This window comes from Semicossyphus pulcher, unplaced genomic scaffold (genome assembly GCF_022749685.1).
Source record: "Semicossyphus pulcher isolate SPU_LCO1_2020_fin unplaced genomic scaffold, fSemPul1.0.p SCAF_17, whole genome shotgun sequence".
NCBI lineage: Eukaryota > Metazoa > Chordata > Actinopteri > Labriformes > Labridae > Semicossyphus > Semicossyphus pulcher.
The window spans coordinates 22,378,719-22,398,587 of record NW_027211681.1 but is presented as its reverse complement, the minus strand read 5'-3'; the positions used below and the strand labels follow the sequence as shown (position 1 = coordinate 22,398,587).

Below are 19,869 nucleotides of genomic sequence, written 5' to 3'. Positions count from 1 at the left end.
ATTATTTTGGCCAAAAATCTAAATAAAAGATCTACTTGTCTTGGCACTCAGCTTGATTTGGTTCAACACACCTTAAATGTGTGATGCAGGTTTATAATATTCCTGATCATAATTGAACCTAATATAAGTTAATTCATTTCATTTCAATGTGTCATGCAAGACCAGCAAAACTCTTGTTTTGGGTTAAAATAGCATAAAAAATAACCCTGAAGTTAGAAACATTTAAAACATATTGCATTGGTTTGCTATTAATGTTAGGCATGCTGAAGCTTGATATCTTATTATGAAAGCTTGTTTGGCCAGAGTTCTTTCCAGTGTTTACACTTGGTGTATTTTAATAACATGACATGAACATATGTATTTACACCTCTGGTACAACTCAGGAATCCACAAGCAAAAAAGTCTTAAGTACTTTCACTTTTATTGTTCGGTATAACATTTCCCATACATTTAGACAGAGGCAACACTGGGCGAAATTTACCATCAACATGGTTATATGCCATTATAACCTTTTTCATCACAGCCTTAGGTGGTGTTTCCTTTATTCACAATGTTTACTGGGCCTTTAAGAGTCATCTAAACCAGTCGATCTTAATTCATGATTTGGTTTTTAAATAAATGCAGCACAAAATAAAGATTAAAAAAAACTAGCACCATTAAGGCAAAATGGTTTAGGCAGAAAACAGGTGAATATCATGATCCCACTGATATTTTTTAGTTTGACTTTTCTGTAGCACACAGACAAATAATGAATTCTAGTTTCACCTGATTCAAAGACTGCTCATTGGCCATTGTAACATAATTATTTACTCTATCCAATTTCCACATACACGATTAGTTTGAATGAAAAATACTGCATGGAAAAAAAATCACAGACCTTTAATGAGTCATTACTAATACTAATATGCGTGTGATGTAACTAATGTAGTTAAGATAACAAGAGTAAATATGACCTACATAATTTATCATCTAAACACTTTGCAAGGTTTTATAAAAAGTTGTGTTTGTAGTAAATACTTGTTTGGTCATTTTGTCGGAAACTCAGTCGTTAGTTGCTGAACATCACCTGTAAAGTGTCTGTTTTTTTTCATTTTTCTGGGAGTTAAATATTTTTCCAAGTAAAAGTATTATGACATTTCTATTCACAGAGGTAGTCCCTTACTTTCCCCTTTTACAGGGCATGTTTTAACGTCTTAAATCCTGTATTGTAACACTACTACTGGTACATATTTTAATGGTTTATATAAATACATTATCAGTCATTTTTGTCGGTTATACACATATTAATAGGAGAGTTATCATCGCTCTGTGATAAATCATCGTTCTGCACACTGAATGCAGACTCATCCTCAGTCTGAACCAGCTCATGTTTCCGTCTGTGGAGTCTTAGGCTTTGCGAGCGGCTGAAGCCTCTCCCACAGATGTCGCAGCCATACGGCCTCTCTCCTGTGTGCAGCCTGAAATGGTTCTTGAGGCTTGAAGCTCGTGTGAAACTCTTTTCACACTCGGGACAGTCAAACTTCTCCCCGTAGTGGATTTTCTCGTGTTCCCTCAGACGTCCGGACTGGTTGAAGCTCCTGTCGCACACGGAGCAGTGGTACGGCCTCTCTCCCGTGTGCGTGAGCCGATGTCTGTTCATGGCCCCCGAGTGGGCGAAGCTCTTCCCGCAGTCCGGGCAGGAGAACGGTTTCTCTCCCGTGTGGACTTTCTGGTGACCTTTGAGCTGACCTTTCTGGGTGAACTGCTTCCCACACAGAGTGCATTGGTAAGGTTTCTCTCCCGAGTGAATTCGCATGTGGATCTGAAGAGCAGACATCTTGTGACAGTCTCTTCCACAGAGCCCGCAGCAGTAAGAGCTCTTTGTAACATTGTCATTAAGCTGTTCGTGCACCGGCGAGGCTGGAGGAGTCTCTTTTTTACTTTCAGGAACAGGATCAGGAACCTTTTGAGACACTGGAAATATAAATGACAAAGCCAATTATTTATTAACACTTACAGAAAAAACAACTGAAATGAATCGTTTTTCCTTTAGAGCCACTGCTCAGTCTCGAATCCAACATGATAAGAGTCTGAGAGGAAATAAAAAAAATAACATAATAAACAACTACAAATTAACTTACTGCTGAACCTGCCTCTTCCTGTTTTCTTGACCTTTATATTTCTGTTGTATGTCTTTCTCAGCAAGTTTTATGAAGTTGCCCAAAAATGACAACTCGTTGAATTTTGTCAACAGTGACTCCACTCACAACTGCACGTGAGCCACGTGTGGAAGAGGCTTGTTAAGAGTGACGTAGCTTATTTAAACGATCAAAACAAACATAGACGACCTTTTGAACAGCATAAGTAGGTCTATATCAAAGAGTAGTGGTCACACTTCAGTAAATGCAAAGGGAGAAAGTCCACAAATGAGTTGATCACAGGTGACGTAGTTCTCTTGAAATAATTGAAAAATAAATATGCTTTAATTGGTCGGTAAATACGCTTGTAATTACACCTGAGCGGCTCGCCTCTGTAAAGTCAATGTGTTGAAAACACAGCAGGCGATTTCTTCTTATTGTTCTTCTTATATTTGCACTCTGTGTAAACCAATTTCCTTACTGTTTACAGGTTCCTCTTCTTCTTCCTTTACTGTGACCCTGATGTCTGTGTTGCTTTCCTGCTGCTGCTCTTCTTTTTCTTCATGCATGGTGCACTCTTCACTACCGGACACCCGGCCTGGAGCTTCTTCTGCTGAAAGTAAAACAAATCATGAATGTTGAAATCATCGTCAAAGGTACTAATGCTACTTTTGCTACAAAGTATAATAAAACATCTGATATGTAAAGTTTACATACCACATAAAGGTTCCTCTTCTTCCTCTTCTTTCACTATTACATTCATGTGTGGACTAGAAGTGACATCCTCTGGTCGGTCTTCCGGTTCTTTCAGGTTATTTTCACACTGAGTTTCTTTATCACAGTTAAGATCCTCTGAGGAATGAGGCTCAGCTGCGCAGGGCAAACTCTGACTTTCAGACACCTGAAAACACAGTTAAAGAGAACAAATGATGGTATTAATGGTTGTAAGGTTGTTAAGATCTGTATGTAAAAAAGCTAGGAGTGTGACGGTTCTCCAAATCCATGATTCGATTTGACTTTTGAATTTAAGGTCAGGACTCAATATAAATGTTTGATTGTCAGTGATGACATGAATTGCACACAAATGTTACACAAAACAAACAGAGAAATAATACATGGAATCGTCAATCCTGCATTTGATTTTGGATTTAAAACCAAAATCATAAATCTAACAATGGCAAAAGGAAAATGTAACTTCTCAAACCAACTACTACAAAAGGCAAAGATTCTAATTTGAAATATCTGTGTGCTTTCACTACCTCAGAGCTGGTGCTGTTGGCCAGGTCCTGCTGGGATGATTCCCCAGCTGCAGCTTGAGCCGGGTCTGAGATGTCACCTGTAACGGATCCGTTCTTGTTCTGTGTACATGATCTTTTATGGTTCCTCAGCGTTCCTGCCAGTGAGAAATGCCTCCCACAGTCCGGGCATGTGTACGGCTTTTCCCCCGTGTGAATCCTGGTGTGTCTCCGAAGCTCTCCTGGAGCTACAAAAGACTTATCGCACTGTGTGCAACTGTACGGTTTTTCTCCTGTGTGTGTACGCATATGTGTCGTTAGGGTCCACTGCTGAGCAAAAGTCTTCCCACAGTCGGAGCAGTGGTAGGGCGTAATTCCGGTGTGGAGACGCTCGTGTCTCACAAGCGTTCCTGACAAGGCGAACCTTTTGTCACAGAAAGAGCACTGGTAGGGCCTCTCTCCTGTGTGAGTCCTCTGATGATCTCTCAGCTCAGCTGCTGAGTTACAGCTCTTCTCACAGTCCGAACAAGGAAACTTCTTCCTCACAAAGCCCGCCACTACCTCACAGTGCATCGCATCTAAGTGAGTTTTCAGATGCCAGTGTCGGGAGAAGCTCTTCAGACAGATAGAGCAGTGATACGGCCTCTCACCAGTGTGTGTCCGCCGGTGCAGCCTGAGCTCCCCCTGACTGGCAAACCTTTTCTCACAGAAAGTGCATGGGAACGGCTTTTCCCCCGTATGGACCCTTTCGTGGATCATGAGCAGACCCTTCTCAGGAAATCTCTTCTCACACATGGAGCAGGGGAAAGGCCTCTCTCCCGAGTGAGTGCGTAGGTGACGCTGAAGTTTAGAGGCGTAAGGGAAGTCTTTCCCACATACTGAGCAGCTGTGAAGAGACGGAGGTTTTTCATTCTCGCTTTGATCACATTTCTTGGAGGGAGTCTCTGTAGGTTGTATGCCCGAGATAGCATTCGCTCCTGCGTGGACAGGGAGAAGACAAAGAGAGTTATTAAAAAAAAATAATAATGTTGAAGAAATATTTTAAAAACAGTAAATCCCTGAGCACAACCAACAGTATTGCTGATAGTGCTCAGTCTTGTAGAGTCCATAGGTCAGTATGATAGGCTTTTATTCCAAAAAACAAATCTTTTTAAAAAATCTTTATAAAAGTTTGGATATAATCTACAGTCAGAGAGTTATCTCACAAGTAAACATGTATGGAATTGTTCATTTTTAAGAAAAAAAAAAAACTCTTATTGAAGAATTTTCCTGTCACCCTTTGTATACTTTGCCTTTCAAATTTATTTACTCACTGAGATCAGAGAAATCCACTTCTTCTCCATCAGAGTTGATCAGGCCTCCGATTTCTTGCTGATCTTCCTCTGCGAGGATCACAGCAGGTCCAAAGTCCTCCGGGTTTTCAGAGCCCATCTCTCACATATGCAACCTTGTGGAAGTGAAGGGTAAAAGGTCAGCATTCAAGCTTTCAAAAATAATACCTAGCAATTCACTGAAAATGTTTGTGGGCAATTAATGCAATCAAGGGATAACACTTGACCTAACTATCAAAGTTAAGAGTCAAAGTGATGTTATTTGCAATATTTTCATGCATACAGTATGGTCAATAATGTTATTTGTGACATACTGGTGGTGAAGTAAATGAATTACACATTTGTTGCAGAATTTTTTATATATATATAAATCACAATGAGCCACAAAACATGTATGATAATCAGAATTTATCCCAAGTGTACTTTATCTCATTGGGCTGTGAGCAGTTACGAAATTGACAAATGAGGGATTTAATGATTATTTCTTTATTCCATTCCAGCTCACCTATGGATTTTAACCTTCAGTAACAGATCTCAATGGGGGAAGTATTGTTTGGAGAGGGGGGTGTTAGCTACAGATCATTGCCTCCACCCCGGGAGACATCTTTTGTCCTGCTCAAGGACACTACAGCAGGGTGAATACTTTGTTGTTACGGGGGGCTTGGCTGGGACTGATGGACAGTCTACTTAAAGAAGCTGTCCTTGTTGTTAACAGATAAGCCATTTAGATGCAAAATAATGTATATAATGTATTATTTACTGTGTTTGAATGTCAAGGGAAGCACTCGGGGTTACCTCTGAACGTGCATCTGAGTAGCCCAGTTAGCTCAGTAGCATTAGCTTGGTCTTGATTTTACCACATCCATTTAAGTCTCACATAGAGTTGCAATTTAAGTGAGGCAGAAACCTAACTAACTAACCTGTTGGTGTTTCTGGTGTCAGAAAAAACATTATAACGGGAGAAAACGCACCCTGCAGCAGTCACCAGTCACTGTCTGAATGAGATGTCTGGCTCGTGAGGCGGAGGAGGTGACCAGCGCTGTGGGCTTTGGTCAACGGCCACCTCTGCCTTGGAGGAAACTGTTATTAGCCATGTAGCCTCTGACATGGTGTTTACTAGCCTTTCTGGTATAGCAAGTAGCTAACAATTAGCGCCCCCAAAGCTTTAGCCGCTAGTCATCAACAAAAAATGACAGCCCCGATGGACCCGAGTCCAACGTGATAAAAATACGTTAATTCTGCTGCATATTCCACGTCCGCTTGCTAACTTGGCTAGCTAACGTTTAACAACAGACAATAGACATTTTGACCAACCTCAGCATTGATTTTTCCCTCAGGTAAAAAAGTAGTCGCTCGACAGAAGTTTAATGAAACGACATGGCAATTTTTCTATTTCTCTCTCATTTTCATGCTAAATATGTTCAAACAGTGTGTCAAATTAATGCCAACTAACTACTGAGTTAAGTTAAATCAGCGTTTGGAGCTGATGATAACCGTTCTAGCTTTAGCTGCTAGCCACTCACAGTAACGTCGGTACTTCCGGTTGGCGTTTTAAGTCAAAATAAAAGCCGAAAAATTGAAAGAAAGATTATATAGGTTCGCATTTGTTTGTCCTGGAGATCCCTTGGGTGGGGGGCTGGAGGGATGTTTTATTATTATTATTATTAATTGTATTTTATTTCCTTGCCCTTGGTTTTGTCCAACTGTAATTTTGCATTTATTTATTTATTTTTTGTCTGTTAATTTCTGTGATTTGTGTCATATTGTATTATCTGTCTGTATTGTATTATTGTACATATCTTTGTTCAAATTTTAAAATAAAAAACATTAAAATAAATAAATAAATAAAAGCCCCTTCAATATAACTCGTGATCTCGTTTTTTTACACAGCTTTTTATGATCATGCGTCTATGTGGTAGCTGCTAGATGGTTGCTCACAGGGTAAATAGCACCATTCATATCAGGAATCAGGATCTGCACGTTTGTTCTCCATAAAACTATAATAGGACACACAGTACACACAGACAGTGGCAGGCTCCCTCTCTCTGTCCAAAACACAGAATCTGAATTGTTTATGTGTGTCTCAAAATATATGAATAACAAAATACTGCTGTAGATAAAATACGAGGTTATGTTAAAAACACGTCTAACGCGTGTAGGCAATTTGTCATTGGAAAGCTGTTCTTGCTTCTAGCTTTAAAAGTACTAATATTATCATATTATACTGTAAAAGGAAAAACGAAAATAATGGATTAAAAGTATATATATCCGTAAATAAAAAGTAGTTTTGTCTGACCCAAGAATTCTTGTGAATATAATCCTAGCAGAAAATAAAATACACGTTGAATAAGGTGCTTATTATTATTTGTTTTCATACTGTAAGGCTACCTATTCAATGCAGTCCATGTTTAAAATTATGTAAGAATATAACAACTAACTATTTACACCGTGGCGCACTTATAAAAGTAGCTCAGGGCACAGTCAAAATACAAACAGTGACAGTGACAGGCAAACATGCCGATGAGATCAAATCTCCGACAGATTAAACAGCATTAACGACCGTTTTTGCCGACTTGAATTAAGCGTTTTAAGGCGAAATAATGACATTGAAACTTAGCCAAGAAGAAGACAGCGTCACAACTCCTTACCAGCACAGAAGCTATCCGACTTTTGCAGGTGCGATGCCAACAGGTGTGATACCGAGTTATGCCTGCAATTTATACCTGTGGATTGCAGCTCCGTCAGTCATGTGTCTTGTGTGTGGAATGAGATGGGTGACTGATGATGGATAATGATCAAACACAGGAGCACATGATCATAAAAATATCTCTCATAGGTGAAACCTTTGTCAAACACGCGTGAAACTTATTACATTGTTATCTGCTGTATCGTTACAGTAATAAACAATAAAATTACACCTGTAATTTTCCTGCAATGACAATGCAAGGTATTTTCTATAAATAAAGGAGTGCTCTGATGTTAACAAGGCCATCAACATGATTGAAAAAAACATGTTAATGTTGATTTCAATAAAAAATGAAAGGAAGTGGGTTGCTTCTATGGGAAAAACTGCAGCTGTTATAAAATATCTGACTAAACCTGTCCTGCAAAAGATAGCATTGAAAAAGATCTCAAAAAATGTAATTAAAATAAATATCTGTCAAGTCTATCTATCGCCGAGTGAGGTAACACAATGGTGATTGAGCCTGTGGCCCACAGATGAAAGCCTTTGCATTCGCAGTATATAGTATTATTATCGACTGGGTGTCTGTGGCGACATTGGCGGAAAAAATCACAAGCGGCGCCCAGTTAGTGACGTGTTTTCCATCACCCAGAAGTAGTTGGTCTGCCAGAGAGGGTAGGCTGAGCTACTACTACTATGGCTGAACAAACAAAGAAAAGATCGATGACTGCAGATACAACTTCAAAAATAAGTGAAAATCCAAAGAAACAAATTCGACGCATTTGCCTTTTATCGCCATAAGGTGCCGCCAAATAGAACCAAACTGAGAACTTCAAGATTATGTCTTTACACTAAAGCAACCTTGCATCTTCATTTTGTATCCATGTTAACACTTTCTGTAAACCTGTGATCTATTGACTGCCAGAGAAAACCTCACTAAACCTTTGATTTCAATCACATCTCAAAGATCTCAAAATGTAAGAATAACTGACATGATCATCCAGTGAGGCACTTATAACAAACATAAACTCCCACATGAAAGACGACGCATTACACACCTAAAAATGAATCATTGTAAATGTTTCATGCATGACAGAAAATGTTTGAGAATCATATTTTGGATACAAGAACAGATTCTTAACAATGGCAGGAGGAATGTTGACACTATTATCTATTAAATGATAATCAAATGCAAAGAGCATTTTTATTCATGTATTAAGAGATATTAATAAAAGTTGAGTTGAAACAGAAAGAGAAAACAAACAAAAGCTATGTTTAACAACGATTCACTATATCGTGATTTAATTTCTTAATTACTGAAGTCCAATGCAAGTACTTAATAATTGAACTGACTGTACACAGTCTACAACATCTGATTACTTTCATATTGCTAGGTAATTTGTAAGATGTTTTCCTTTCACATAGTAAGAGATGGACAAAGTGTAATATATTTACTCTTATATTTGTTTTGGTCTCCCCAGCTGTTTCATTGGATGTTTTGGCTTCTTGTCGTGAACCTTCAGATGCTTTTGATAACCTTGAGAGTAATTGAAGCACTTGCCACATTTCTCACAAGTACACAGGTTCTCTCCAGTGTGAACTCGCAGATGAACTTTCAGATGAAACGCTTTCGAGTAACTTTTACCACAGTAGAGCAGAGGTGAGGCCGCTCTCCTGTGTGAGTTTTCATGTGCACGTTGAGGTGGGAGGATTGTGAAAACGCCCTCTGACACTAACCACAGTGGTGATTTCTTTCTCCAGTGTGTGTCAAGTTGTGTTTTTTTTGTGAATCTGCTGTGACGTGACTCTTCCTGCACTCTGAACAGAGGAATGGGGAATCTCCTGAGTGAATGCATCTATGTATTTTAAAGTAGCAGTCAGGACATGCAAAAGGCTTTCTGTGAATCTCACAGTGTTCATCCAGCTGTTGTTTCAGAGGGAAGTCCACGCCACACTCTCCCCATACATGAACTGTAACAGGAGATTCTTTGACTCTTCTCTTGAATTAATGTCCATTTTGGTAACTCTCCTGTGGGAAAAGAAAAGACAGTCCTAGTTATTTATATTTGAAACAGGCATTGTTGCGGCACAGTCACACTCGCAATTAAAATGCTGAACTTTTGCTGGGAAATCAATTTTTATCAGTGGATTCGCTTGTTTTTCAGGTGTTGTTTAGGCTTTATCGTCATTTTTTAAAACAAATCAAACAGATGAAATCAAAATAACATATCCTTCAGTTATGCAGAATTCAATCAATTAAGCTACAGGTTATTAACCACAATATTATCTGACATATAAAGACAAAGGAGCTTCTTGTTGCCTCTGACCTTTGTGAACTTTCATGTGTTTTCAGTTTCCACTCCCGAGTGGATCAAAAGGTGTCGCTGCAGAGCGGTGTTGTGAGAGAAAACTCTCCCACATGTCAGAGAGTTATATCTCTTCTTGAGCCTACAAGGCTCCTGGTGTTTTGGCTCCTCAGACAACTTTCCCTGAGGCTGCTTGTACAAGCTGCAGCGTTCAGGCTCTGGCCGTCTTAAGGTGTCTTCTAAAAAGAAAAAAAAGATAAGATTTGTGTAGTGTATGTTAAGTAATCTCTATTTACAGATTCAGACGTGGATTTCTGGGAAGGCAAGTGTTCTGTTTGAACTACGCTTGAAGTCCGAGTAATATTGACTAATCACGTATCAGCAGGCTGCGGCGTATGCAGGAAAAACAGTCCCTGAGGAGAGCAAAAGCAGGCGGAACGTAATGTGCTGTAATGACATCCCGGCTCCCGTCAGCGTGATCTGACAACGATTTAGTTTCTTATTAATCTCTGTGAACAGACATCTACATGCTAACAGCTAACAATCTGCTCTAGATCTAAAATTTAACTTAATTAATTCTCTTAATGTTATCTGAGAAGAATGACTCTAACAACTTTTATTTTAAGACTACATGGGACGAGGATTTTATACTAAAAAGAACTTTGAAAGATTATCACTTGAGGCACAAGTCACTGATAATCTACTGTGTCAAATTTCAGAGTGTAAGGATGCGTTATTTCATATGTAAAAAAAGAAACCAGACGAGAAGTTTCTGAAAAATGTCTGTATTCCATCATAATGGATTTTAAAATAACAAGGATATTGTGCATAATCTTTTAACATTAAATATAATCATTTGGCATGCAGGATACAAAGGCACTGAAATTGTACAGATGGGCTACTAGAGAAGAGTTAACATAAAAACATGTGTACAAAACATGAATACAAGAAAGGACAACACAGTAAGCGCTCAAATTATTCTCTGCGACCCACAAGAACTCTGTAGCACAAATTTTCAGACACAGTACTCGTCTCTGCTGCAGGTGCGAGGAATGGAGGGAAGAAGAGCAGGAAAGAAGTGCATTTCATTGTAATATTGTCAAACACAGTTAACAACAACAGAATGTATCGATAGATCAGCTGTTAGATGTCCAGCCTGGCCTCCTGCTTCGGCCTCCCGAGCTGTCTGGTTGGCCCGATGCGTTTTCCAGCATGTGTGCGCTGATGCTGCCGCAGGCCCTGGCGGTAAATGAAGCTCTTCCCACACTCTCCGCACTCGTAGGGTCTCTCTCCGGTGTGCAGGCGGTGGTGCACCTTCAGTTCCTCCGCTCTGGAGTAGCCTTTCCCACAGACACTACAAATGAAAGGCCTGTCTTTGATGTGGGTCTGGTAATGTGCTGTTAGATAGGAGTTTATACGAAACGACTTCCCGCAGATGGCACAAGCATATGGCCTCTCTCCGGAGTGCTGCATCTCATGCAGCTTGAGAGAAGAAGCCGTGTGGAAACCTCTGCCACACTCGGAGCACAGGAACGGTTTCTCCCCGGTGTGGATGCGCTGGTGGACTTGTATGTAGCTCTCATTGATGAACCTCTTGCCACAGTCGGGACACGAGTAGCGCTTCTCCTTGATGTGGGTTTTCATATGTTCTTCCAGCTTTTCTTTCTCACTGAACTGAATGCCACAGCGGCGGCAGAAGAGAAGCTGCGAGGCGTTTTGCTCGGCTGAATCTGATTCATCAGCTGTTCCTGTGTGTGTGGTGATGTGGTGTGCTTGTAAAGCTGACTGACTGTCACACTCTTTTCCACATTCAAGGCAACGGAGGGACGATCTGATCCTGGACTCCCCCGGCAGAGACTTCAAGTATTCAGAGAGTTCTGAAGCTATGGGGTCCACCTCATCGTCAAAATCCAAAGCGCCCTTACGACCTGCAGAGACGAAAAAACACAAGTATAACAATCGTTGAAATGTTGAAGACCTCAGTTTGACTTCAGACTAAGTATAGTGTAAATTAAAGCCCGACAGTTATACCACTTGTTGGGATTTTTTTGTTTTTTTTTAAATTGACTGTTTTGCACTAATTATTTGAATACAAAAAACAGCCCTCCTTTTCTACCACAACTACAGTTTACACACAAAATGAGTCTTGTAATTTGGAGACAAGGCTAAATTTGAGAAACTTTGCAGACTGCCATGCCGATGGTTCTGTATTTCTTTGTTTAAAAGTGATATGATGCAGCAGGAAAAAGGCCAATTATTTTTCAACTGACAACAAGAGGTTTGACAGGGGCTGGACTCATTGATAAAAAAACAAGTCAATGATTGCATACTTAGTTTCCAATAATGATTTCTGAATAAAACTAGCCGCTATCAGATACAAAACATTACAAGACAAGTGTGTTTTTGAAATTCAGAGATCCAAGAGATAATTGGAAATGATTAAAAGTATAATCCCGTCTCACCTAAATGGACTTTGTAGTGGGTTTTCAGATTTCCCTTCTGGTTGAAACCCCGACCACAGATGGAGCAGCAGTACGGTTTCTCTCCGGTGTGGATCAGCTCGTGCCGCTCTAATTTGTAGGCATGAGGGAATTCTTTGCCGCACACTGAGCAGTGGTACTCGATCTTCTCTTTGGGCTTCTTCAGGAGCTCAGGAGGTATTTCTACTGGATACTGAACCATCTTTCGGCCAGGCCGCTTCTTACCTATGTGGGGAAAAAGAAAGGTGAAAACAAGGTAAGGCTGTAATGCTTATGTAATTATTGTAGACTTTTTTAAAAATCTAATTCCTTATTAGCTAGGTTAGTCTTTACTTGTTTGTTGCTAACACTTGTCAGATGTAGACATGCTGATATCGCCACATACATTCAAAGGTAGGCGTCTGCACTTTCGCACAGCACCACCTGCAGGCAATGGGTGTTACAGCTTCTGTTTGTTCTCTCTTCTGTAATCTTTCTGTGTGCCAGTTTAGATTTTGCACATAAATAAAGGTTAAATATAAATAAGATTGCACAGCACTGTAGACATTAGGAATATATTTATTTTAAAAAGCATTTAAAAAACTGTTTACATCATTTATTTTTATATTCTAGACACATCTATGACCTCTTTTACTTTTGTGCCTGTAGAAGTCACACATCCGGACGTCTACATCTAAACTGCCGCCGCTGCTGCTGCTTGTTTTGCTGAAAGCTAAAACAGGTTGGACTGGAACTGCTGCAGCTCTGCATTTGGACGACCATCAAAGATGCAGTGTGTCCTGTTTTATGATGCATCTTCTTTGTGTTCATGAGTGCTTAAGATTACATTGGACAAAGTCAAACACGGGTGTGCTTTACAATCACAGTTCCTGTCAAGAATGTGACCACGGTTATAAATCACTGTACTGCAGGTTCATTCAGCCGCAGCTGTACCTTTACTTTACCCCATATTACCAATTAAAATACTAGTGAAACTAAGCTAGCCATGGTATAACCTGATATAAGCTGCAGCTGTACTACAGCGTTGGTTAAACTCTCTACAGGACATTATATTTGCTCATACCGGCAGTTTTTTCTCCCTCTTCTTTAGTGGATGGTTTTGCATCTTTCCTTCTTCTGTGGGGTCGCTTTGCTGGTAAAAAAAAACAACTTCCATTATCCATTAAAGTTAAGTTTGCATGTGTATATTGTTCACAACATGTCAGATCAGAGATATGACTTGTACAATCGGCTACCACTAAACCAAACTTCACATTATAATTGTTTCTATATAAAAAAAGATCATGTCAGTTGATGACGGCTTTAATAAACTTTCTGTGGCTAGTTATTTTGCTCCTCCAATGTGCAAAATTTTAAACTAAAACCAAATCTAGTCCACTCAGAGCCCTACCTATGAACATAATTTATGTCTTACCAGCAACACGGCGCGCAGGTTTTGAATCGAACTCTTCTGCGTCCTCTATGATGGGGACATTTCTCTTCCTACGGGTACGCCTCGATACTGTCAAAAAGAAAGAGAGGTCATAAAAAAACAATGACATCACTTCAGAGGCTTAAACATGTATTCAATCTCCGTTAAAATCAAGAGGCACGCTCACTTCCTGGGTCTGCCTCCAACTCTTCCACAGACAACAGAGGAACTTCTGAATTCCTCCGTCTGGCCCTTTTTTTTACTTTGTTACAAAGGAAAGAGCAGAAAATATCACGAAGAGAATTGACATTTATGGTAATAACTTAATACCAATCACACACAACTCTTACTAAGACCATCCTGACCAACCGACATTGTGACGTCTATTCTGAAATATATTTTACCAGGAGTTGCAGGAACTTCTTTCTCCGTGTCTGAGACGTCCAGTGACACAACTGATATTTCTCTAGCAGCTTTCTTTCTTCTGGGTCTCTTTCCTGGTAACATGTGCAAAAAGAAATCATCAGAACTGAGTCATAGCTATAACTTACAACCTGTTTTCATTATTTTGTTTTGACTTGTGTTTACCACGATATAAAGTCGAGACAGGCGCCATCTTTACTATTCTCTCTTTTTCCTCCCCTTCTTCCCTCTCTTCATCTTCCCCCACAGACACAACTTCCATGATGAGCGTTGGACTACTGCTGTCTCTCTGGTTTTGGCCTTGAAGCTGAGAGTGGGACAGGATGACACCCTGTGATAATGATCATTTAAGAAACCATCACACAGATTACAATCACAGCTATAAGTTGGAATCTAAACTATTCTGTAGCAGTTAAGTGTAGTTTTTCTCTTGCAACCACATTTTCTTTCTGTATTTCATATTGACGTTGAACATTTTAGCCATGTTTTCAGTGGAGGTCGAATAAGTGTTGAAGGTAAATGTAGTCAATTAAAGCAATTCATTCCTCAGTGCCTGCTATATTGGTCAAGAGAGCTGAGTTCTCCTGCTCGCGAGGCTGTTTAGGCAGTGACTACATGTTCCAGGATGCATTGCATACAAGCAGCTGCAGCATTTGTCTTGCTCCGCTGTATTTTTGCAGCAGTATACTCTGGCTCAAATAAATAGGGCTGAATAAAATAGTTGGCCAAAACAGAGTAAGATGTAGCTCCATAGTTTGTTTAAAATACAAGCAAATGCAAGACGAGAAGTCAAAGCTGAAATAGTCTGTGGTTCTCCGGAGCTACCAACTACTACAAACAACGGCGCTGCTGCCGGAAGAACAGATTTTGCAGCTGTGCCCCAGAGACAGAGAGAACATTGCCAAAAACTGCAGGCGTTTTTCACACTATCTACATAGTGTGAAAAACTAAGTGTCCCTTTAAAGGTGTGACATAGCATGAAGCAGAAGTTACACTGTGCTATTCCAAAAATGTAACTGTATTGTCAGTTTTTTTCAAGATTCTCAACTGCCTTTCATTCCTAAAAAAAACAGCCCAATTTGAGCTGCAGAGACACTGTGGTTATGAGGCTGTGTATTTGTTGCTGTTGAATGTCATGTTATACAACATATGCAATCAGAGATTTTAAAAGACTGCCTCAGACAAGTGCCTTTGTGGTGTAAAAATAAAACTGCATCAGACATATTACCTTGCTGTGCCGAGGACTTTCTGTGCAATCGGAGCCTCGGTCAGGACTGTCTCCTGTAAAAACCAGGATAGTTGACTCAGAACTGAATTTAAAACTTTACTTTATAAATAACATACATGGCTTCAATCTGTAGGAAAAATAAAGTTAATGTAAAAATAAACTAAATACATATTTTACTAATGTGAGTTATGACTGCTCATCAAACTTTGAACAAGAGCAGAATGATACCAGAAAACACAGGAAGTAATGCTCAGTAGTACAGCAGAGTTTTCAGGAATAGTTGGTTTCCAATTCTCAGAGAATTTCTTTAACAGTGACCTAAAATATTTTTTGCAGAATTAAACTTGGAAGCTCATGGATCACTTACTGGCGTCCCATTCAACCACTTCTCCATCAGAGTTAATTAAACCACCAATTTCTTCATCTTGTTCCTCTTCCTGTTCCTCCTCCTCTTCTCCTGACTGCAGTCGAACAGTCAAATGGAGCGTTTGGTCCTCTAAGTTTGCGGACGCCCTCTTGAGTCCGTGTGTCATAAGGGAGCTGCGTTCAGGAGAATCCTAAATACAGAGCACAAAAAAAAGGGAATTCATTTTCTGCATTTTTTGGGACTCACATGACTAGTAGTATCATGAGAAGAGTATGCATAATAACATGTTTATAACACGACGAGAGCTTTGATGGTCTCGACAATTTGTTGGAAAATCATACCTGCGTAAACATGCACTGGCAATCAAATGAGTTGTAAAATATCTAAATTGAATGTCTTACAATAAACAAATAAATATGATCAGCAAGAAAATAATATTATAATAGAGTATGAAGTTTATTGAGCTGATTGACTGACAGTGGCGAGAAACTAGATGACTGGAAAATCAATACATTTTTACATACTGTTTGGCAAGGTGCTAATCGTTTGGTCTCGTGTAGCTCTGCTTCTGTTGGCAGAGATGTGCTTTGTTTCACTTCCAGGTTCTGGTCTTGAGAGCACCACTCCTCCCCAGCATGTGTTCTCTGACTGGACTTTATGTTCCTTTTACGACTGGGGGTCGTCTCACGTACTGCGTTATTGCACTGATGCTCATTTCCCAGCGCTTTTCCACGAATACAAGAAATCTTAGGTTTCTCATCAGCGTCCATGAGCGCATGCCTCTGCCACTCTTCTCTCGCAGAGGAGCTCTGCCCGTAGAGAGCGGGGCCTCCAGGCTCATCCGAACATTTCTCCACCAGATATCCTCTCTGCTGTCTCTTCTCTCCGTATGAAATGGAGCTCTCTCTCCCACATGCTGTGAGGTGGGGATGATATGTGTGTGCGGACGTATCCTCCTTTTGACCTTCTGTGCTGAAGCTCTCATCTGTGTTTCATAACATAAGGAAAAACAACATTGAGAAAAGTCACAATCTAGTAATTGTGTGTATGTTAAGTAAGTAAGGTGATGCTAATATTTAAGGTTTTGCACTCACAATTATCACTCACAGTCCATCCATCCTCTTCCTCTTTGATGATCACTTGAATCTCTGGAGTCTCACAGTTATAGTCAGGGCTCGCTTGTGCTATTTTTGAATCATGATGTTGTGAATTCTGGTCATCGTAGTTTTCATTTAGACTTAGTGACAATGGATCTTGGAGTTCAGGATCCTGATAAGGAAAACAGACAGAGACATTCATGCCAAATCTTAAAGTTGTGAGGCAACTGCCACGGATAATTCTACAAAACATGCTTTATTATAGTGGAAGAAGACAACATCCTACTGTAACATGGTGAGTTTGTTTGCATATTCATTCTAAGAATGAGTGATGGTTGAAAACTAAGTCAGGCCACTACATTGTAGTTAATATTCTTAATATGCATACTGCCTCATCTTCACTGAAAATGCTGGACTCAGCATGCCGCGTTGCAATTTGTGTGTGGTTTAGGTTTCCGCACCCATCACTGCATCTTGTACGAGAAAGTCTGCTTGTCTTCATTATATAACCGTAGAATGGAACATTGGTACATCGTTCTTTATAAGGCGATACTACATGAACTGCCTTCTTATTTATGTTGTCTGTTGACTCCTAAAACGTTCAGTGGCTGCAGCCTTCTGCAACATGGACATATCATGTTTGTCATTCCTCAAACTCGATCTGTCTTCGATTACAGTGCTTTTAATGCTTAATGCTTCATCTTGGTCTGACCTACAGGGTCACATTAAGCTGGAGCAATCTAATAGCTTGGAAGATTATAAAAACAGAATTAAGGATCATTTGATTAGTGAATGCACCTGTCTTATTGCTAAGTGCTGTTAAGTTATTGTTAGGTGAATTTCCTGCTTGTCTTCATGTCTGTATGTGAAACCTTTTATGCTGCTGTCTTGGCCAGGACTCCCTTGTAAAGGTGTATCTCAATGAGATTATTTCCTTGTAAGATGAATGTTCTATATCTCAGTACTTATCATTCCAGGTACCATACATGCATTACTACAAACAATTATAACATATCTACCTGAGCAAAATAAAAAGTGAATTCTATTTGAATCTATACAAACTGAATCCAGCAACTTAGGGTATGTTTACAATGTTTACTAGTACTGATATACAGTACCATATAATTGAGGCATCTCTTTTTGTGCGATCAATAAGCAATATGTAGTCAAAGGGCTAGTTTATGTTCTCCCGTCATTCATTTCCTTCTATTTAAGTTGTCAGTTTTTACCTACCTCAGAGTCACAGTCACATCTACCCATAGTATTATTCCAAAACATATTTCTTAAGAAATTGACAGTTTTTGTGCAGCCTTAAGTGATGGCACATGCGTCAAAAATGTAACCATAACGCCAATCATTAATGCATAAATCAATACTAAAGTAGGGTGCTAACCTTATTAAACTTTACTGTTCCGTTACGCTCACACGTATTATCATTTTCTTCGCTGACACTTAACCTCAAAAGAGGCCCCCGTAATCCCCCGTAAAAAATCATTTTCAGAGGTTAGTTAAATATGTTACAGAATGATTCGCTTGTTAGTTTAATAACAAACGCCGCTAGCTAACTACCTAGCAGAACAGTTCCGATGATATTCCGATGTATTAGTAAGAGATGTTGTCGACTGTAGAATTAAAAAGGAGCTGAAACAATGTCACCCCAGTTAACTTTCACCTAACACACTACTTCTTTTGTATCTGAATATCAGGTTAACTAACTGTTCCTAGCTAGTTAACCATAACAGTTTAGCTAAATCCAAAATCTCTGCAAAAAACAGCCATAATAATTGCCCGAATAGCAGCCAGGGTGTCTGTGTTACCTCAAACATAGTGCGGAACGGTCTCCGGGTTTAAAGGATGTCATAAGAAACACAGGCTGGGCAGTAAATTTAGCTAAGTTGAAGCGTTATTCTGGATGAGGGTAGCTGTCATGAACTAACCCTTCAGCTCTTGCTAGCTAGTTGCGCCACTACTTCTTCTTCTTTGTTTTTTTTTACAGGGTTGCACACTGCCACCTACCGGATGGTACAGAACCTGCACCTGACTCTGGAACAAAATACAGCACCTTGAAATCAATGCACCTATGATATAAGAAATTGGCAATCTCTAAAAAATGAATGACATTCCAACCTTTGATATCTCTAACATTCTTTTTTATATGGAACATTTGAATTCATCTGTCTCTGACATGGTAAATGTAATTTTACTTGTGGGTAAATATTTTCATTGCAAGTGGAGAAATAGTAAGCCCTCTTTTAACTGGTTTACGAACGACTTTAAGCAGTTTTTCTTGTCACTGAAAAATATGAACTCTGGTAGGATTGCAAGAAAGATAAGTGTTAACTTTTATAATTTTTTGTTGTTTTGAATTATGGTCTTTGTTTTTGAACTATCTATAAAACTATAAAACAATACCAGCAAAGTAACTTTATTAAGGATTATGTTTTTTCTGTGAATCTTTTACAAAATGAAATGTTTTTTAATGAGGTGCTCTGAATTTGTAGATAATTAAGTTCAATGGTGATTGAATTTCTACATTTGGTGATTCAGCTGTTTATAACTTTTAAATCCTTATGACCAATTATTCGCCCAGAGATTCACCACGGCTTAAAATCAACTTGAAACTAGATAATCCAGTCATCATCTTACATAATAATCTTTAGCCGGGTGAAGCAGATTTTCATTATATGTCCAAGTGACCACTATCAGAATCAGAATCAGGTTTTTTTTCAACTTTACCCCAATGACTGTCTATGGTTTTCCCATACAAGGAAGTTGTCTTCGTATTTTGGTGCAGAACAATGAACATATAAATAGAATTAAAAAAAACATCAAATAAAAAATTAAATGAACTGTAAAAATAAAAATGTGAAAACAATATTATATATAAATATAGAAAACCATGCCTTATGTCTTTAACACAAGAGAAGAAGGTTGCCTTAAAAGTTTCACACAAAGGAAAGACAAAACAAGACAACCCCAAGCGCTGCATTTCCATTTAAAGTTACATAGCCCTCTCCAACACAATATAAATACAGTATGGTCGCCCCTGTACATGCACAGCCAACGTGTAAGTTAATAGGTTACTGTTTTATTATCATCGTGGTCGGGAATACCTCAGACTTCAAGCCAGAATCTGAGCTTCAGTTACAGGATTAGATGTGAACTTTGAACTGAAGCAGCTTTTAAAAGCC

The 19,869-nt window shown here is 39.3% G+C and overlaps 1 protein-coding gene across 1 annotated transcript; it reads right to left on the bottom strand.

Moving 5' to 3' along the window:
- Nucleotides 1–426: 426 nt before the first annotated feature.
- Nucleotides 427–18,624, bottom strand: LOC138595033 (zinc finger protein 721-like). Its single transcript, XM_069666351.1, has 17 exons — nucleotides 18,496–18,624; nucleotides 16,676–16,850; nucleotides 16,106–16,566; nucleotides 15,582–15,771; nucleotides 15,215–15,267; nucleotides 14,152–14,317; nucleotides 13,968–14,060; nucleotides 13,751–13,825; nucleotides 13,567–13,653; nucleotides 13,216–13,284; nucleotides 12,135–12,377; nucleotides 10,834–11,600; nucleotides 4,666–4,783; nucleotides 3,377–4,329; nucleotides 2,835–3,018; nucleotides 2,599–2,730; nucleotides 427–1,953 (listed from the first exon to the last, which is right to left on the bottom strand). Exons 1-17 carry the CDS (start codon nucleotides 18,502–18,504, stop codon nucleotides 1,256–1,258), a joined length of 4,473 nt encoding a protein of 1,490 aa, XP_069522452.1. The 5' UTR covers nucleotides 18,505–18,624; the 3' UTR covers nucleotides 427–1,255.
- Nucleotides 18,625–19,869: the final 1,245 nt, after the last annotated feature.

What these genes read in the sequence shown, in the direction of transcription:
- LOC138595033 (XM_069666351.1), bottom strand. An exon ending in AGAGGGAGAAAAAACTGCCG is followed by an intron (nt 12,378 to 13,215) that starts GTATGAGCAAAT and finishes TTCCCCACATAG; the next exon opens with GTAAGAAGCGGCCTGGCCGA. An exon ending in CCAACAGCACCAGCTCTGAG is followed by an intron (nt 3,019 to 3,376) that starts GTAGTGAAAGCA and finishes CTGTGTTTTCAG; the next exon opens with GTGTCTGAAAGTCAGAGTTT.